The sequence below is a fragment of the Solenopsis invicta genome, chromosome 14 (assembly GCF_016802725.1).
Source record: "Solenopsis invicta isolate M01_SB chromosome 14, UNIL_Sinv_3.0, whole genome shotgun sequence".
NCBI classification, from domain to species: Eukaryota; Metazoa; Arthropoda; class Insecta; order Hymenoptera; family Formicidae; genus Solenopsis; species Solenopsis invicta.
In genome coordinates this window covers 18,933,331-18,952,809 of record NC_052677.1, presented here as the reverse complement: position 1 = coordinate 18,952,809, position 19,479 = coordinate 18,933,331, and the positions used below count along the sequence as shown (strand labels likewise).

The following is a 19,479-nucleotide window of genomic DNA, read 5'->3' as shown; positions in this document are numbered from 1 at the left end:
ATCGCCAGATGGTAACGGTCGGTCAGTCCGGGTCAGTCGGTAGGTCAAGTAGGACGGCGCGACATTGCGATGCGTCGTGGCGGTTGTGGAGCATTTCAACCTTCAACGCGTATATTTCGTCATCCCGAACGACTATTTAATGCGAGCGAGTGTTTCGAGAGTGCCGTGGAGGGTTGAAAGTGAAGTAAAGTGTCGAGCGTTCGTGGCAACATCCGTTGTATCGGATACGATGCATGATGCGAAGTCATGCATGTCGCGTTCAACGCATCTTCTCCGTTGCCTCGTATCCCAAGTTTTACGATCGTATTCATAGTTCTTCCTTGAGAAACAAGGATTCCTTGTTATTGTCTGTCTTTGTCTCACGTACTATGTTTCATCCTATGCAAAACAAAGACAGACAGAAACAAGAAATCCTTATTTTTTAAGGAGGGACTATGAATACGGGTATTAGACGCGTGTGAGTACCAGGAGTGTTTCGAAAGTGCCGAAAACGAAGAATCGCATGTTCGTGCCAACTGTGAATTAAGACGCATTGTCGTAAAGAGGATCTTTGCTCTCAAACGTTCGACAGCTGCGGCTGAGACGGAGTTGAACGAAGCTGGAGACGGAGCACCAATGACGAACGGTGAGTCAATTTGTACTTGTATTTGCCTACAATTTGGTATTTGCGCCTCGTCCCCATTGTGTTGACATAAATTATCGGTACAATGCGGCGAAACGAATAAATCGGTCGTGCGAAAGTAGTTAGGAACGATTTGAAGTTGGTTGAAATTCGTGTACGCGCGCTCGGCGCTTCCTTCGCCAGGTGTGCCAACAGTGGCTGAGAAAAGCGTTGTCGCTAGCGTAGGTAACAATCATCCAAAAGCGTCAGTGCCGTCAGTCAAGGTGGTTAAGGATTTATAAGAGATTCACGTTGATTCACGTCAAGGTTTGAGAAAAGTGTTGGAGGACAGTGAATTCTTGCTGACGATTTTGATTACTCACAGCCGTCCCGTTCTCAATGAATTCGAATTAACGTAAGTAATTATTTGATATTAGAAATTTACGTTCTTTTCGCGATATCTCTTTACTCGTTTTGGGTTACGTTCGTAGTTTCTGCTCCATTTCCGAGCTGCTCTCACAACTTATGAATATTAATTATTATTTTCCAATTGTACCATTGTTTTTAAATTTGTTATAATACATTCTATTATATACACCAGTTCAGCACGCAATTATTTCTAATCTTTCTAGGTAAAATGTTTAATTGATATATTTGACATATAAAAAAATTTTGCATAGTTTTTATGGTATGAAGAATATAAATATTTTATACGTTAATATAAAAATTAAAATTATCTGTAGCGTTGTCAATAGTTTTGTATCTATTTATATTTTTTTTTGTTGCAGAATTTTGTCAAATTAATTCGCTGGGACAGTTATAATGTCTTCTGTCCAGCGTGCATTTGCTCACAAGTTAAGTAAGCAGCATGCCGCCGATGTAAGGCGGCAAATTGCCACTTCTACTTCTTATTCTCGTGATTTATCAAAAAGCGGTAGCAGCATATCAGGATTTTCTTCTACGGTTTGCAGTCTTCTTTAAAAAGTAACATATGAATATGCACAACTAATTTTGAAGTAATTTAATATTTAATCCTTACATAGATGTCCTTGTGTGAGGTATTAGAACCACTGGATTATGAAGAATTCTTAGGACAACACCAATCGGTGTTGGACCGTGATCCTTTAAAACCAATACTAGATTTTCCTCCAGGGGATGTTGAATTGCGAGTTGTAAAGAGAAAGATTCGAACAGAGGAACCAGTAGTACCTCATGAGTCAATGTAAGAAATATAAGTCAAAAAGCTGTTAATTATAAATATTATAATACAGTTAGGACCATTTCAAACAACTTCAATTAACTTTAATCAATGATTACTTCAATCAGCAAAGTTGCAAATGTGGAAAGTTTTAAAATAGTTTATTATTATAACAAGAGATGGAAAATTCTCTTCATTTTTCTTTATAAACGTTTAATCGATCATAGGATCTGATAAATTTTGTAGTTTTAACATGGAATTATTAATTTGTTATTATATGATAAATATGAGCTAGCAGCAATATTGCTGATAGAGTTAATTGTCGATTAAAGTTAAGTAGAGTCCGAAAACCTTTATTTATAAAATTTGTAATCTATTATTTTTTATTTTAATCACTTGGCTCTCAGTGATACCGTGTCGCCTTATGTGAAGAGGTGCATTGAGAGTTTTACTTCAGACTGGGTTGTAATACATCGCAAATATAAAGGAAGAATCTCACCTATTGCCAGAGACAGATTGCTTCAGGACACACCTAGACAAGATTTCGAAGTACTTAATATTACAGATAAAATTAATTTATTTGTGATGAGCAGAGAAATGAAAGCGATTTATCTTAATTAGGTAGATCAAGAAGATGCAAACGGCTGTGTATCACCGAATGAAGAGGACGACTTGTCCAGTTCCGGAGATACTCCGAGAGGATCTTGGGCAAGTCTGGATTTGCGGCATTCACAACACGATCCTCTTCTGCCAAGTTTGTTAGATCGCGTTTGTTTCGAAACTATTGATCAGATGAATGAACAGAAAAGATTGGAAGATCGACAGGTACGAGATTGTAAAGTGGTAAGCTCGCTGCTTTTATTTTGAATTAAATATTTATTTTCCAGGAAGCCTTATTCCCACTTTATGCTCCTCCAACTCCTCCTGACGACGAGTGGCAAGAAATCAGCGTTGCCCCGGAACCGACAGAGCCTTTTGCTCATAAAATTCTTGTGAAATGTTTGCAATTAAAATTAGAACTAGAAGTGGAGCCAATATTTGCAAGTCTCGCATTATATGACGCCAGAGAAAAGAAAAAAGTATGTTTTTATAACTAAAATTACAAGAGTGCATAATTCTAATTACAAATTGTTACATTTCAGGTGTCGGAGAATTTTTACGTCGATATGAATTCAGAGGGATTGAAAAGAATGCTTGGAGGACACATTGCTTATAGCGATGCGAGTACTTTAGCCAGAAGCTGCGTTTTGAGCATCAACAAACCCAGTCCCGATTTGTTTCTTGTCGTACGGCTGGAGAAAGTATTGCAAGGTGACATATCGGAATGTGCCGAACCGTATCTACGCGAAGACAAAAACAAAGATAAGGTAATAAAATGATGAGATGAAATAGCGTTCAAAATGTTAATTTCTCATATTTTTGTTTTATTTATTACCGTAGGTCAGAGCTGCTGCCGCTGCTGCATGCGAACGCCTTGGTCGTTATAGAATGCCTCTCGCATGGACTGCAATTCATTTGTCTGGTGTAATCGGAGGTGGTGGCGATACGGATAGCACTGGTAGCGCTGGATCTTTAGATAGAAAGTCCAGCAGTTTGGAACAGTGGCGGAAGAAAGTGGAACCACCAACGCGACGAGGTTCGTTAGAAAGACGGAGCTCGGATAAAAGACGCAGTTGGTCACCAGACGATTTTGCCAATTGCCTCGATAGCTTTAGGTTCGTGATGCTCTATTTTCACATAGAAAAATTCAAATGACATCCTTGATTAACATCTTGATATTCTTCTAGGCCCATTACTTTAACAGTCTCGAGCTTTTTCAAGCAGGAAAGTGAACGACTTCGCGATGAAGATCTTTATAAGCTTCTGGTTGAACTACGAAGGCCTGGTTCAAACTTGAAACGCTTAAAATGCTTACCAGGGATATTGAAATTGGATCTTAGTCCCAGACCCGAAGAGCTGCCGAGGTGTCTCGATCCTGATCTTAGAAGATTAATTCCATATCCGGATGAAAAGAGTCGACCGGTTAAAGAGATACTTGAGTTTCCAAGCGAAGTTGTTTCGCCAGATTTAACGTATCGCAATCTTGTGTATCTTTATCCGAAGGTTTGTATCAAATAAAATTATGACAAATTATTTTCTGTTACACATCAGAATTATTTTATCAGAATTATGTTTTATTCATAGGAAGCAAACTTTAGCTCCAGAACTGGCTCAGCTCGCAATATCGCTGTAAGAATTCAGCTCATGGGAGGTGAGCAAGAGGCCGACGCGCTCACAGCTATCTTTGGCAAATCGTCGTGTCCCGAGATGACACACGAGTACTTTACATCTGTATCGTATCATAACAAGAATCCGAACTTTTATGATGAAATCAAGATAAGACTTCCTGCGGATTTAAGTGCAAAACATCACTTATTGTTCACTTTCTATCATATTAGTTGCCAAAAAAAAGCAGAACAACCGAACGTCGAAACAGCAGTTGCTTATACAGTAAATTTCAATCAGCAATTAATAAAACTAGTGAATTAATTTGATTTATATACTGAATATATACAATTTTATTTGTAGTGGCTTCCGCTTTTAAGAGATGGTCATCTCCAATCAGGCGAATTCAGTTTACCTGCTATGCTGGACCCGCCGCCTGCAAATTATTCCTATATCGCGCCCGATGTTCTTTTACCAGGCACTCGATGGGTGGATGCTCATCGAGGGGTCTTCACTGTCATATTAGAGCCTGTTTCCAGTGTCCATCCGCAAGACAAATATATCGATAGGTAATAACATTATCTTTTTCTATATAAAGCAAATCTATCAATTTTCTATATAAAAAAAAACTCTTTGATTTTCATGTTACAGATTCTTATCGTTATGCGGCTTTTTGGAAACTGGCCAAGTTCCACCTCGTATTGGTGAAGCGGGCATGGAGTCAGAATTGAAATCAGCGCTCCTTGAATTAGCGCGTGCCTCGCATTCTGCTTTGGTCCGATCCCTTCCTCAATTACTGGATCAATTATTGAGTCTTCTAGTGCGACCGCCAACATTACCATCTCAATCGTTGAACGTCGCTGCCACTATTTTTGAGGCCGTAGGACTGCTTGTGCGAAATATCACTAATCTACCGGATGGTCAATTGGACGCACATGGAAGACATGCGCTTTTAGCTACCTATATCGCGTATCAATGCTCTTTGCCAAGTATGACACACAGCGGTGGCGTCGCGCGAGCACAGAGTAATCCTGATCTACCTCTGGAAGATTTGGAGATGGAGGTACACTCGCGAGGATTGGATAGAACCGCATCAATGCGACAAGAATCTCCTTCGATCAATAGTCATCCCACTAGAAGACTTTTACATGAGGAACTTGCCTTGCATTGGGTTGTATCCACCGGTCAAGCACGTGAACTGGCGATAACTCATTCCTGGTTCTTCCTGGAGCTAATTATGCGCTCGATGGTTGTTACACTGTCCGAGATGGCATCTTTGGAGGCTCTACGAAAAGTGAGATTTTCGCCGCAATTTTGTGACGACGTCGCGACACTCACTGCCGCGTTAACATCCGAGGTGATTTCGCGATGTGGCAAGGAGATCCGCGTAGCATCTAATTTGATATCGAGTCTTGGCAATTTTCTGTCCGATTTGTTATCCGTGATGGACAGGGGATTTGTGCTGTCGCTTGTTCGCGCTGCCTGTTGCTCGCTGTCGGAAGCATCGATGCACATTCCCGACTCAGCGGCATTGTATGCTCTGAAACTCGATCTAGTGAGAACGATATGCTCGCATGAGCATTACGTAGCATTGAATCTTCCCTTTGGCACTGGCTATACATCGGGATCTGCTCCGGCATCGCCCAGTCCATCGACTGGCAGTTCAGGCAGTCTGATATCCACTCTCGTGCCTGGAGATAGAGCTCGATTTTCAGAACTCAGTCAAGAATTCAGGCAGCAGCATTTTCTAGTTGGTATTGTTTTGTCTGATCTGGCAAACACTTTAGAGATACCAAATCCGATGCTACAGAATAAAGCTATTGGAACTATTCGGCATCTTATGAGTTGTCACGATGCTGATCAGCGATATTCTGATCCCGCAGCCAAGGCCAGAGTCGCTGCGCTGTATCTGCCATTGCTTAGTATTTTGATGGATGCCTTACCCCAGCTTTATCACTGGGATTCTAAAGACAAAAGCGTTTATCCGGATGAATCTGGATCGATCACGCAATCGGTAGCATTGGCGATTGCCGGCGGAATGTCGGCGGATACCGCAGGCAATCAATGTCGTGTATCCTTGAGCTCTGAAGCTACTCGACATCTATTAATGTGTGCCTTATGGGTGCTCAAGGGATTAGAACGAACCGCTCTAGCGCAATGGTGTTCCGAACTCAGCGCAAGACGCGTTCTGAGCTTGCTGCAAGTATTGAATATCGCCACCGCAGCTTTCGAGTACAAAGGCAAGAAGGCACTTAAAAGATTGCCACCTCAAGCAACAGCTACGAGCGATATTAGATCGCGATTGGAAGACGTGATTCTTGGCCAGGGAAGTGCCAGAAGTGAAATGATGCTGCGAAGAAAAGAGAGAGTGACTGGAGATAAATTGAGATGGCGCAAAGATCAAATGCCTTATAGGTATAAATATTATAAATAGATAGTATAATATATTATAAATATTGAATTATTTAAATTATATCAAATAATCAAAATGATAATTACATAAATATACTATTTCTTCAAGATCTTGTGAACAACCTGAAGGAAGAGCTGTAGAGCAAGATGCTCATATAGAAGGAGCTTTAGCGGCTGAGGCTTCTCTTGTTGTATTAGACACTTTAGAATCCGTAGTTCAAGCTGACGGCGGTGGAGGTATTCATTGATTTTTTTTTATTTTATTAAATATGACAAAAAGTTGATAAATTACATGTTCAAAATTATTTAGGTGCTGTTGTCGGTGCAGTATTGAAGGTGTTATTAAGAGCGTTGGCTAGAAATCAAAGTACATCAGTGCTTCAGCACATGTTTAATACACAGCGGGCTCTAGTCTTTAAGTATCATAGCGCATTGTTCGACGAGGAAAGCGAGCGTTGCGGAGATTTGTGCTTAACATTGCTCACTCGATGCAGCTCGCCTTTAAGCGCTATCAGAAGTCATGCAGCTGCAAGTTTGTATCTGCTGATGCGTCAGAATTTTGAAATTGGAAATGTAAGTTGCTATGAGATCTCGTGATGTTGCTGATTCGTAAAGCATTACTTTTATTTTATTTTTTCACAGAATTTTGCACGCGTTAAAATGCAAGTCACAACATCCTTATCCGCTCTCGTTGGGAGAGGAAGAGCTCCTAGCGAGGGGGCATTACGTAGAGCTTTGAAAACGGTACTGGTATATGCCGAGAGAGATACGGAGCTTGCAGACACAAGTTTCCCCGAACAAGTGAAGGATCTACTGTTCAACCTTCATATGATCCTTTCTGATACCGTTAAGATGAAGGAGTTCCAAGAGGATCCTGAAATGCTCTTAGATTTAATGTACAGGTAAGATTTCTGAATCTTAACAAACATTAATTTGGCTTGAGCTTTAAAAAATAATGAGCTAATATATATATATATATATATAAATTCTGTGTAGAATCGCCAAGGGTTATCAAGGATCACCTGATCTTCGTTTAACATGGCTTGCAAACATGGCACAGCAACACATGGAAAGGAAAAATCACACGGAAGCAGCAATGTGTTTGGTGCACAGCGCCGCTTTGGTAGCGGAATATCTTCATTTATTGGAACCAGGTGGCGGCGGCCGGCCTATAGGAGCTGTTGCTTTGAATCCCGTGACACCAAACGCTTTAGAGGAAAGCGCTGTCGGCGATGACGTACTGGCTAGAAGGGAAGAAGGGCTTTGCTTAGGCCCTGATTTTTCAGAGAGTGGATTGGCAGGTTTATTAGAGCACGCGGCTAGCTCTTTTCATGCAGCTGGAATGTATGAAGCTATTCCTGATGTCTATAGGGTATTGCTGCCTATAGCGGAAGCTGCACACGATTATAAGAAATTAGCTAACATTCACGGGTAAGAAAGTTTAAATTATCTTGTATGATATAAAGGATATACTTTTTTACTTTAAATTTACTATGTAAAATATTTTTTCGGGATTTTTTTTTTAGTAAACTTCACGAGGCATACACGCGTGTGGAACAGTTGGCCGGTAAGCGAGTCTTTGGGACATACTTCAGAGTTGGTTTTTACGGCGCCAGATTTGGTGATCTCGCTGGTGAAGAGTTTGTTTACAAAGAGCCAACCTTGACGAAACTCCCGGAGATATTCTCAAGACTCGAGAACTTTTATGCCGAAAGATTCGGTGCGGATAATATAGTCATAATAAAGGATTCGAATCCTGTGGATCCTAGCAAGCTAGAATCGGACAAGGCTTATGTGCAGATTACTTATGTGGAGCCGTATTTCGAAGCGCACGAGCTTAGGCATAGACCAACAGTTTTCCATCGGAATTTCAATATAAGTGAGTATTGAATTGAATAAATATTATTTTGTTATCACAAGTAATTATTCGTTTTCATGATTGCTTTTGTTTTTAGAACGATTTGTTTATGCGACACCTTTTACTCCTGGTGGCAAAGCTCACGGTGAGTTGCGTGAACAGTGCAAACGAAAGACTATATTAACGGTGGCGACGCATTTCCCATATCTTAAAACCAGAATTCGAGTCGTAGCTCGAAAACAGATAGTCTTGAGCCCCATTGAAGTGGCAATTGAAGATATACAAAAAAAGACTGCCGAGGTATCAATAAATGTTTCACACCTTTATATTCTAATTTTGTATACATGCAATATGTTTTTTGTGTGATCTTGTTTAGGTAGCCGCTGCAACCGCTCAAGAACCACCTGATGCAAAAATGCTGCAAATGGTCCTTCAAGGTTGCATCGGCACGACGGTCAATCAAGGGCCCGCTGAAGTGGCGGTCGTGTTTCTTTCCGGTTTGCGCGAACAAAATGCACAGCCAACCAGATTGCAACACAAGCTTCGTTTGTGTTTCAAAGATTTTCAGAAAAAGTGTCTTGACGCTTTGCGGCGCAATAAGAATCTGATTGGCCCCGATCAGCGGGATTATCAGCGAGAGCTGGAGAGAAATTATCAAAGATTGACCGAGAGATTGGCACCGCTCATTGCTTGGAGGTAAGAAGTTTTAATTAGAGAGACGCGTATCTCTTTTGAAGTTTTTCATATTAAAGAAATTTTGCTATGCTGCCACACGTAGCGGACCATCCTTAGTTAATCAGCAAACTGTTCCGTCAACTCCTCCACGCTGGTAAGAAAATGAAACACTGCCATAGAAGCTTACCAAAGACTTATATCCAATTATTAATTGCGTAAGTGATTGTCATTTAGTATATGTATATATGGCTATATATATATATATATATATATATATATATATATATATATATATATGTAGCTAATTCTTCAGTTTATAATCACTATTGTGAAAAAAAAAATTCGTATGTTGAGTCCTTGTTTTATAACAAGATTAAAAAATATTGCAAATTATTTATAGATTAAATATATATTTGGTCAGAAAATCATATATGAGTTACATTATTTACATTATAGTTTTAGATTTATATTATGAGTTATTAGATAAATTGATTTTTTGTTATAAAAAATAATAAGCTAAAGATAGTATTATAAAACTATCAAATTTCCGAACTTATTAATTCTACAATTTTAATGATTGAATGTTTGTAAAACAAGGATTCAATGTAATTTATTTATAGTATAAAAGTGAAATTTTTATATTTATAACTACTTAAGTATTACGGTACATTGTGATCATCATATTAAATGGATTTAGATATGGCCGAGCATTCATATGTAAAGTTTGTATCATTTTCGTAATTGACGAAAATATTTGTAAATATACATCAAGTAGTATATGTTTTATCCTAAATATCTTCATAAATTTTATATGGGCTTGCGCATTTATTTATTAAATTTATAAATACGCAACGCAATTTTATCATTACAGTATTAAATGCTTAAGTAAAAAAGTCATTGAGATTAATTTGTCGCTGTAATTTTCATGACTTTTTCATTTTCTACCAATATTTATCTATCACATCTTGCAATATACTCGTAAGTCTTGATACTATGTGATCTTTATATTTTGTTATACTTCTTTACATGTTATGAGTGCCGAGTAGTTTTACAAGGATGAAAAAACTTCCCAAAGGACTAGACTAGGTAATATCTTTATTAAAAATGCAATGTAGAGTGACGTATAACGCATTCAATTCATAAAATGTAAATTTACAAGAGATAAATCGTGTATTTTGTATTATATATATGCATATGTATATATATATATATATATATATATATATATATATGTATATACTAAAATAAGCTGAACGTTTTTCTACGATATAAAATCGTAAAATGAAAATCGTCATATTTACTCAGCACGCTAAGCCTTGAATAAAATGCACTTTTGTATTTCTTGAGATATTGGAAATATAGGCGAATTTTGTACACGATCAGTTTGTTTTTTGAAGGATGAGAGGAAGGAAGTAGGCGAATATCTGTCTTCATTCGATCAATGGACCCTCCAATAATCCGTTTATGATCCTCCAAGCTGTCTTCCGCCGCCTATTCATCATTCCTTCACTATCCATTTTTTCTCTGGTATTATTTTCGAATAACTACTTCATCTTATTGATTCGATTTTTGTATTATCGAGAATTGTTCTTTTTTTCTAGTTTGACTCCTATTTTATTTAAAAAAAGAAAAATTTGTTAAACTAAATATACATTTATTCTTTTTTTTTCAGGAATTTAAATTGATGTGTGTAAAATCCAGGTTTTATTATCCTGAATACATGTAGAAGCTGTTTTCTCAGTACCATTTTGCAATTCTAAAAAATTTTTTCTCTGCTTTTTCCCCATTATTTCTCATCTCCCAAATTCAGCATAATAACCGAGAACTGATATTGCCAGCCTCAAGAGAAACGATTTCGTTCGACGCGCTCGAATTCACGTGCGTTGAACGGAAACAGTAACGATACAGACATAAACGTGGATACGTCGAATGTCTTGACTCGACCAGAAAGAGAGGGGAAAAAGGAGAGGAGACCGAATAAAATGTCTTAAAATGTCGTAACGGAGGCGAGAGAGGCTTCCATATTGGAGGTCTCAGATAAAAGGTTTACCTTTGAACTCGGGATGAGACTTCTCGAAGGATTTTCTCGAGGAAAACTTTGATCGCGTTAAGAGATTTCCTTCGGGGTACCAGCGAGACCGCGTCGCGGAAAATTCCTCTCGAAGTATTCTCTCGCGATGCGGAATCGTGCGAAGGAGAAGAGAACGAAAGAGAGCAAGAAAGAGGGAGAGTTAGAGAAACGCGATGGAAAACGCAGAGGTGATGGAATCTTGTGGGGAGGACAAGACGCGAGGGCAAAAAGTATCGTTCGAAATTTTCCTCCTCGCGTTCCTTTTTAGCGGGGCAACGGCCCTGTTTATATTGGTCCATTTAACTCTCGGTCCATTTAACTCTCAAATACGCGGACGATTTTCCTCTATTCCCGGCCTATTTCGCGCTCGCACCCCTGTTGCGTACCTCCCCGCGTTTTCTCGCTTATTTGGTAATCTATTTTTTTCCTCTCTCTGTGGTGGCGAGGAGGTACCGCGCTTTTTGTCACCGTTAATCATCGTTATCCTTCTCCGTCGACCTTTTTCCTCATCGTGCATAACAGGATTTTGATGCTTTCGTTCTTATACTCGTGCGATTAGATCATTGTTTTCTGAAAAGAATATCACATTATATAAGAGAAGAGAGTGAAACAGAGAGATGAAATGAGGATTTTAATTCCCGCAACTGCTCAATTTTAAAAGATTTGTAAAATTTTTTAAGAATAGATATACGAAGACCTTGGAATGTATATGTGTATTTTTGGTGAAAATATTACGAATCTTCTAAAAATTGCGAAAACCGTAAATTACATTCATTGTTAAAATTGTTAAAATTTATAGTCTTATGTTTAGACAATTTGAAATTATTTAGATAAAGATAAGACAAATTACATGTAAACGTATTGTAGATAAGATCAAGATTATTTTATTAAAATTATATACTTTACACACACCGATTTAAATTCCTGAAAAAAAAGAATAAATGTATAATTAGCTTAGCAAATTTTTCTCTTTTTAAATAAAATACGACGAAAACTATACCGTTTTATCAAGGAAATTTTAAAATATCGCTGTTGAGCAAAACAATTCAGGATATAAAAACAGAATATTTATGTTTTTATTTATAAATCTTCATTTTTTTTAACAAAAATTCTTCAAATAATTTAATTTGATAAAAAATGTCTTTCTGTATTTGAATCAATACACAAATCAACATTGAGAAATACAGAGGGAATACACAAGTTGCACTATAATAGACTGACAAAGTTCTTTGTAAAAATTTTCAAATTATTAATGTTAATTTCTATTTATTTTTTAAATGATGACTATAGATTGTATAGATCATAAAATAATAGCACAACGTCAAAATTAAATCGCTTTAAAACTCATTTCCACCAATGTAGATTAACTTGGATCTTTTTAACTTATTCTTTATCTCTTTCCAATTGTTAGAATTAGAAAAGATAAAGAATAAATTAAACCCCGAGATCAAAATTAATCTATATTGATGGAAATAAATCTTATAATTTTGGAGCGATTTTGATATTGCACTGTTATTGTATGATTCATGCAATCTGTTATTATTCAATGAAAGATAAAAAATTATTTATAACTAGGAATATCGGCCTAAAGAATATATTGGCATTATTGATGTTTTATCGATTGCTTTTTTCATATTGTGTTATCCAATTTATAATAATTTACATTATTTGTATCGTTTACATGAAAAAAATTCGTGTAAACAATGCGTAAATAATCCATATGGATAATCTTGTACGGCACAGTCCCGCTTCAGGGGGCGTTTAAATTATTGCGAAATATTCAAATCGGCCAATAGCGTGCGCTCACACATCGCGTCGCATTAGTTTCGCGCCGGTCGCACCGAGAGTGGTAGTCGGAGGCCCGCACTCTGCGTTTTTCGCATTTTTCATCCGACAAAAGTACGCATCGCGCGTGCAAAAAGCCGCCGCGGTAGCCCGGTCCCGTCCTCCCCTCGGCGGCTTGGACAGCGATCGTTGTAACGGATTAATCGTCGCTCGCCGGATTCGGGACTCGTTTTTTCCGCGGCGTCGAGGGGGGACCCTCGAGTGAGGTTGGAAACGGTACACTCCCAACGGGAAAGCTGCGGAAAGGGCCCGGCCGGACGACATTCGCAATACCGTTCGGTAAGCGAATCCATATCTGCATCATAGCTGTATAATTAATTGCTTATTTGTTCGCGATTACCCCGGTTATTATTCTGGCGCGCGGCATAACGGCTGCGCGCGCGCATGCACGCGAGCGCGTTTGCTCGCTTTCAGACGCTCGACGATTAATGAATTCGAAATTAAGGGATAAAAGGGGCGCGGATTCCTTTGTGAACTTAATTTACAGTGAAATGCGAGTTATTTGGGATTATGAGGGACGCACGCTCCTGGATGTCCCGGTATCTTCGGAAATCCGTGCGAATTTTGTCTCGCCAAGTCTCATGTACGCGCGCGCGCGCGCGCGCGCGCTAATGAGCAGCCGTGCTAATAGATGGCGGGCGCGAGTAGAAATGCACGAGCCCGGCGCGATTGAATGTGGCGGAGAAGAAATTTTGTGAACTCCTTCCTTCGCCACCCGAAGAAAATTCACGTGGAACTTTTTGAGACTTTTCGCACGCGAAAATACAGCGATGCGCGATAGCCGTCTCCCGAGAGTCCCGAGGGACTTTATTCCCGCCATTATCTTTCGTATTATACTACAAATTAATAGCATAAAGAAACTCGATTAGAGCGGCGCCGTAATTAACTCGGCTATTTCACTTAGCCGCTCGCATCGAAATCCCGTTGCCGACGTATAATTGCCAGGGTTCCCTTCTCGCTCCCCCTTCTATTCCCTCCTTCCCCCCCTCCCCCCGCCCTGGTCGCTGCATCTCGTCCGCGCGCAGCCTGCGGCTCCGGATTCTTGTTCGCGTGGAACGTTTCGCCCACCGCGATTATGTTATCGAATCGCGCGCGTTGGTTGGAGGGCGAGGTGAACCCTGGTCCGGCAGGGGAACGGGCGCCGAGAATTCCTCTCTGTCTCGCGAAATGATGGTACCTTCGTGATGAATTATTTAGCGTTTTGCGCGTCGCCTCTAGGGATACACCTGGCGATCGATACCGGTTCCGTTTGATTACGCACAACCGAGTGCGCGAAATTAGCAAACTTCCGTGCGCGAAATTAGCAAACTTCCCGGCCCCCGTCTCGTCCTCCCCCTTCCGATCATTTCTCTCTCTCTCTCTCCCTCTCGAATAGCGAATGCGTTAATTACTTTTCCAACAACGCGACCAGTGGAGTAATTTTCTTCGTGTTGTCTTCCACGCGACGACGAAGAGTTCCTCAGGCGGCGGCGTCTGCTCATTTGCGACTCGTCTCGTCTCTGCTCTCGCAAACGCTTCCCTTTCCCGCTCGCGGGTTTCTCTTTGTGCATCCGCGCCGCAGCTATCATTGGCTCGTAAATCGCGCGAGCGAGGAGACCGCGATGAGTTTTTTTTCGCGGAAACTTCGGCAGATCTCACTTCCTCCCGCCCCGCGAGTGCAACGCGTTCGCCGATTAAGTTCGTCGAGCCGTAATCCAAGCTTATAATATTAAACCTGCAATAGCGAAACTATAGTCGCGCGTCGACATTACGGATTCCATAAAGTAGCGATGATATTTCGCAATCGCGACACTTTAAGCTTCTATCGATGAGATGATCTCGAGATGAGTGTGCCGCGTTAGAATTTTCGAAAGAGCTTGTTAGAGACATTACGGAAAGACACAACGATACGTAAAAAGCTTTATTATATTTTGCAAAGAATTTTCGAAAAAAATTTCAGCAGAATATTATTTTTCATTGAAATATATGAATTTTTTTTAATTCGTTTCAACCCAGAATTATCTTTCATTACAATGTTATTTTATATAAAATATTAGAAATTCTCTTCTGGGATTTACAATTTTTTTGTGAGATGTGCAGTTATAAGGTACAAGTTGGCTTTGCGTTTCACTTATGCATTTATGACGAAAGAAACAATGGAAAAATTACCGCAAAATAGAAAAAAGTTGCCAATACTGGCACCCTATTTTATTTTGTGGATATTTCTTGAATAAAAGCTTGAAAGCTTTAAAAACGTAAATACAAATTAAAAAGTGTCTTCTGTCAGATGATGTAGCAATTTTTATAATACTATTTTGTGTTTCGTAATAATTAATGTTTTTGCAACCTAATCCAAAAAGAGTTATTAATGTATGTCACAATAGGAACTTTTAACAAATATGCGGAAAGAAATATACGGTTTTACTAAAGAATCTAAACATTTAGCTAGATACAAATTTGAAAAATAAATTTTTGTTAAATCATGAAAATAATTACGGAGAACGCTCAACGTGATTGCTAGAATATAAAAAGTTTTTAGAGCATTGCTCACCATGCTTGAGCATTTTACATTATTTTTGGAGTCTAAAATTATTTTTAGATGTATCTACTCTCTAAATTTTTTGGAGTGGAATTTCATCTAAAAGAGTGGAATTCCACTCTAAAAGTGTGAAAATTCTGCCACTCTTTGTCAAGACTGGCAGGATTTTCACACTTTTAGAGTGGGATTCCACTTCAAAGATTTTAGAGAGTAGCTGAATTCCTAGATATTCAGCGAAACCGCATAGATATATATATATACAGATTAAATAATCAAGATAGTTTATTTTTGTTTCACTATTTTACGATTATTTTTTATGTAGTTATAACATTTCGAAGATTTCGTGGTGCATTCATTAAGAGAACGCATAAGAGTAGGTCAACGAACGCGCGCGTAAGGATAGGTCGGGATTCTTGGATAGCACGTGACCACAATCAGCTGATCACTCGCCGAGCAGCGCCGAGCGGGATCGCGAACCGATGCGATTGCCGATATCTTCGTTTGAGGATGTCGTAGCAATTTGAATTAAAGTATGCTGAAAAAGCTGAGATTCTTCTGCATTTATACAAGATCAAAATCCTTTTTTCTTTCAAGCATTTTTTTTTTTTTTTTTTTTTTAAGAAACGTTTGACACTAATCACTATCACTTTAGCAAATTTTTCTACAAAGCATTTATATATCCTACGTTCTATTCGCCGTGCTTGAATTATAGTATTTAACTCTGCTGTTTTGTTCGGGTCTATTTGATCTAAAATATATTTTGTTTTTTAACATTTTATTAAAACTTTTTTTCTGCGTCAACCTGTTAAGTTCCAGAAGACTTCGTGTTTTCCTCTTTGAAATTATAACAGTCTCAATCAAAATTTGTAGGATATAATTGATATTTAGAAATAAAAAGAATTGTATTTTTTTTCTAAAAATTTAATCTTTGATGAGATGGGATATCTAGAATAAAAGATATAAAAATTAAAAATAAAGGTAAAAAAACTAAGACAGACCAATATTAAAAAAATTATTTTGCCTATTTTTAGTAGAATAATTTAATACAATTTATCATATGAGTTTTCTATAATTATATCAATAATAATTATATAAATTATATTAGTTTTACTAAAAAAATAAGGGATCTCATTTATTCGCTTTTTACTTTTTTATTTTTATTTTCAATCTTTATATATCTTTTATATGTCGGAAAGGATAACTAAATTCTCGGAAAGGAAACTTTTTTATCTCTAAATATTAATTGCGATTTAAAAATTTTAATTAGAAACCGAGTTACCAAAAAAAAGTTACTGTAGTGCTAGCAGTAGCAGTAGTAATGGACGGCTATGCTACATTTCCGAAATTCACTGCGAAATAACTGAAAACCTTTAGTTCACGTTATATTTACTACAGCTTTTCAACGACGATATGATCGTACAGCAAATTCGAACAGAACAGTAGGATTAAATGTATAATATAAAAAAAAAAAAATATTCGTTATAATACGTTGTTAACGAAAATATAATACAGCGAAATAATCTCATACAACCATAATATTTTTTATACTTATCCGAGAGGTAACCATGAAGCGTCAGTCGATGTACATAATGGATCAGGAGTACGTTAACTTCACCCGATTTCAGAGCGATTTAAAACCGTTTTTATCATCTCCCTGCTGTCATAAACATACACGTGTCACCGAAAAGATTCCAAGACGTGACAAGTGTTCTCGGTTGTATCGGGGCTTGTTTTCGGAGATAGCCTCGTAAGGCTCACGTGGAACACTTAACCATCACGTAGTCGCACACTGAGACCATGCGGTCTTCCTCTTTACTGACATTTCGCGTACGTGCATGGACAAGAAAAACGGCAGAGGAGAAAAGAGTCGCGATTGTAAAGCTTGCTTGTCGTGCAGAAACACATCATGGAGAACGGTAATAAATAGCGAAATACGAGCTCTCAGCGTAGGGGTCGTATACCGAACATCCCTACGTGTACACGATGACTTTTGGTACACGCAGATTCTCGCGAACTAAGGCAGCGTCAGTTTTACGAAACTATTCGAGTGCGAGAGGAATACAAATGCACAGGATCTGCTTAGCGTTTATCATTATAATTTTCGGTACAACAGCGACGAATGAAGTAGTTATTTTTTTTTTTATTTACGTGGGAAAGATTTTAATGAAATTTATAGTGGCAACGCCAATCATTCGTTCTTAGGATCGATAGTGTCGGGAGAATTTGAATGATCATCAAATTTCGTCGCGCGATCCTTGCCGAGAATAATGAATGCGATTCTTTAAACGCTGTAGAGGAGAACGCTAGGGCCGGTAATTGATTTTCGATGGACTATTATTCTTGGTATTTCAGAGAAGTGCGGTCGTTCGAGCGATACCTAAATGGTTTCCGATGGAGCGCTTGTTACTTCATTTGCAACGCATGAATACCATCCGCAATTTTTACGATTGTGAAACGGTGAATAAAGAGCGTAGCGTGAGAAATACGAATGATTATTACGTGCTAACGAATTAAACTATAAAAAAAGAATGATCGCTTTTCTCTCTCTCTTTCTCTGTCTTTCTCTTTCACACGCGTACACACATGCGTAACTATTTGTTTCAATTACAAAACATGAAGAAATATCTTCATTATATTAAAAAGATTATAAGTAACAGAGACTGCACCCAGAGAAAAGTTTCTTTGAGTCGAAAAAAATTTGTTTCTATCAAAGAAATTTGTGTATTGCTATAGAAAAGTTTCTTTGATTTGAAGAAATTGTTTGGTTTTTCCTTTTATTAAAATTAAAAAAATAGTTTGATTGTGCAACGCAAATCTTTTTTCTTAAATGAAAGAAATATATTTTTCAAATCAAGTGAACTGAATTTTTTTGTTATATAGTTCTGCCATTGAATTAAAAAATTAATTGTTTAAATTAAACAAATAATTTATTTACTTTAAAAAAGACTAATAACGTCATTTCTCGAAATCAAATAAATTTTTATTTTTCTCTAAGACATTTTTACTTAAAAAAAAAGTTAAAGAAATGATTTCATTTCATCATTTAAACTTTGGATGTGTGAGAAAATGTTAGAGCAGTATAAAATAGTATTATTTTAATAAGAATTGATAAATATTCTTCATATTCATAAATTTTTATAATTGGAATATTTATTTGAATACTCAATTGTACCATGTCACTATTAACGTTAATTATTAATTTATCATATTAAAGATATATTAAGATAAATACTTCAGTTATAATACGCTGAGAAAAAAGTTCTTAACTCGATTAAATTTTTCAACTTGATTGAATATTTTCAGTAAGCATTTACGTATTTAAATTAAATATATAAATAGTTGAACTGAAAAATTGTAATCAAGTTAATAACTTTTTTTCTCAGTATATTCTTTTTTCTCAACATATTCTTTTTCTTCAGAAAACGCACAGGCGTGAGACGCGCGTAATTAATTCGTGGATCATTCGCGAGATTCTACGAATCTTTGTACCCAAATTTCTGTTTGCGTGAACGCTCTCAATATATTCTTTAAAAATATCATCTCCGTCGGCGCATCGCAAAGATGTTGATTTGGAACTACTGCAATCACGCGTCAAGAGACTACACCTCTTGTCATCGTGTAATCATTGCTTCTGCATGCGTTTAAATATTTGTTGTCGAGCATCTCTCTCCCTATGCTTTACACGTATTCGTGGCTACGTGTAAGGAGTACATGCATCCCCACAGTACACATTGCGGCTAGCACTGGCTCTACATTTCCAATCGTCTATTTAGTTCGTAGGAGTCTGTTTCAATTATACGCTCGAGGAAATTTTGTGATTTTCTTCAAACAAATTACCTCTTACGAATTTGCAATGGCAATCGAGGAGTGGAGTGGACGCATACACATGGTATTTTATCAAATTGCTCGATAGCGATGCCTCACTCGTTAATTCATCCAAGGAACGAAGTTGGTAATGACGGACGGGAGCCAGCCGGCACTCATATCGGTCGCAATTATTTTATCCGATGATTCGGCAGGCAAGTCGGAAACTAGCCTGATTAGACGACGAAGTGGCGCGCCGCGATCTTGCCCTAATGACGAAATTGAGAAATTA

General features: G+C 37.9%; 1 protein-coding gene across 10 annotated transcripts in view; it reads left to right on the top strand.

Moving 5' to 3' along the window:
• The first annotated feature begins 52 nt into the window (after positions 1-52).
• Positions 53-19,479, top strand: part of LOC105207769 (dedicator of cytokinesis protein 7) — a 109,281-nt gene continuing 89,854 nt past the window's right edge. The window contains exons 1-23 of one of the 10 annotated variants that reach the window (XR_005576298.1): positions 74-625; positions 848-1,016; positions 1,390-1,564; positions 1,645-1,823; positions 2,207-2,348; positions 2,421-2,624; positions 2,687-2,878; positions 2,942-3,166; positions 3,240-3,514; positions 3,587-3,902; positions 3,984-4,289; positions 4,368-4,573; positions 4,656-6,419; positions 6,526-6,653; positions 6,727-6,989; positions 7,059-7,318; positions 7,413-7,847; positions 7,943-8,295; positions 8,372-8,574; positions 8,651-8,970; positions 9,053-10,035; positions 10,347-10,476; positions 10,622-10,692. Coding sequence is in view for 6 of the 10 variants with exons in the window: in XM_039457335.1 (XP_039313269.1) it covers positions 1,424-1,564; positions 1,645-1,823; positions 2,207-2,348; positions 2,421-2,624; positions 2,687-2,878; positions 2,942-3,166; positions 3,240-3,514; positions 3,587-3,902; positions 3,984-4,289; positions 4,368-4,573; positions 4,656-6,419; positions 6,526-6,653; positions 6,727-6,989; positions 7,059-7,318; positions 7,413-7,847; positions 7,943-8,295; positions 8,372-8,574; positions 8,651-8,970; positions 9,053-9,107 (5,967 nt within the window). In the remaining 4 variants the exon portion in view is untranslated. Of the gene's footprint in view, positions 626-805; positions 1,017-1,389; positions 1,586-1,644; positions 1,824-2,206; positions 2,349-2,420; positions 2,625-2,686; positions 2,879-2,941; positions 3,167-3,239; positions 3,515-3,586; positions 3,903-3,983; positions 4,290-4,367; positions 4,574-4,655; positions 6,420-6,525; positions 6,654-6,726; positions 6,990-7,058; positions 7,319-7,412; positions 7,848-7,942; positions 8,296-8,371; positions 8,575-8,650; positions 8,971-9,052; positions 10,036-10,346; positions 10,477-10,621; positions 10,693-19,479 lie in introns of those variants that run through there. The other 9 variants (XM_039457335.1, XR_005576299.1, XM_039457334.1 and 6 more) reach the window with 9 other exon arrangements.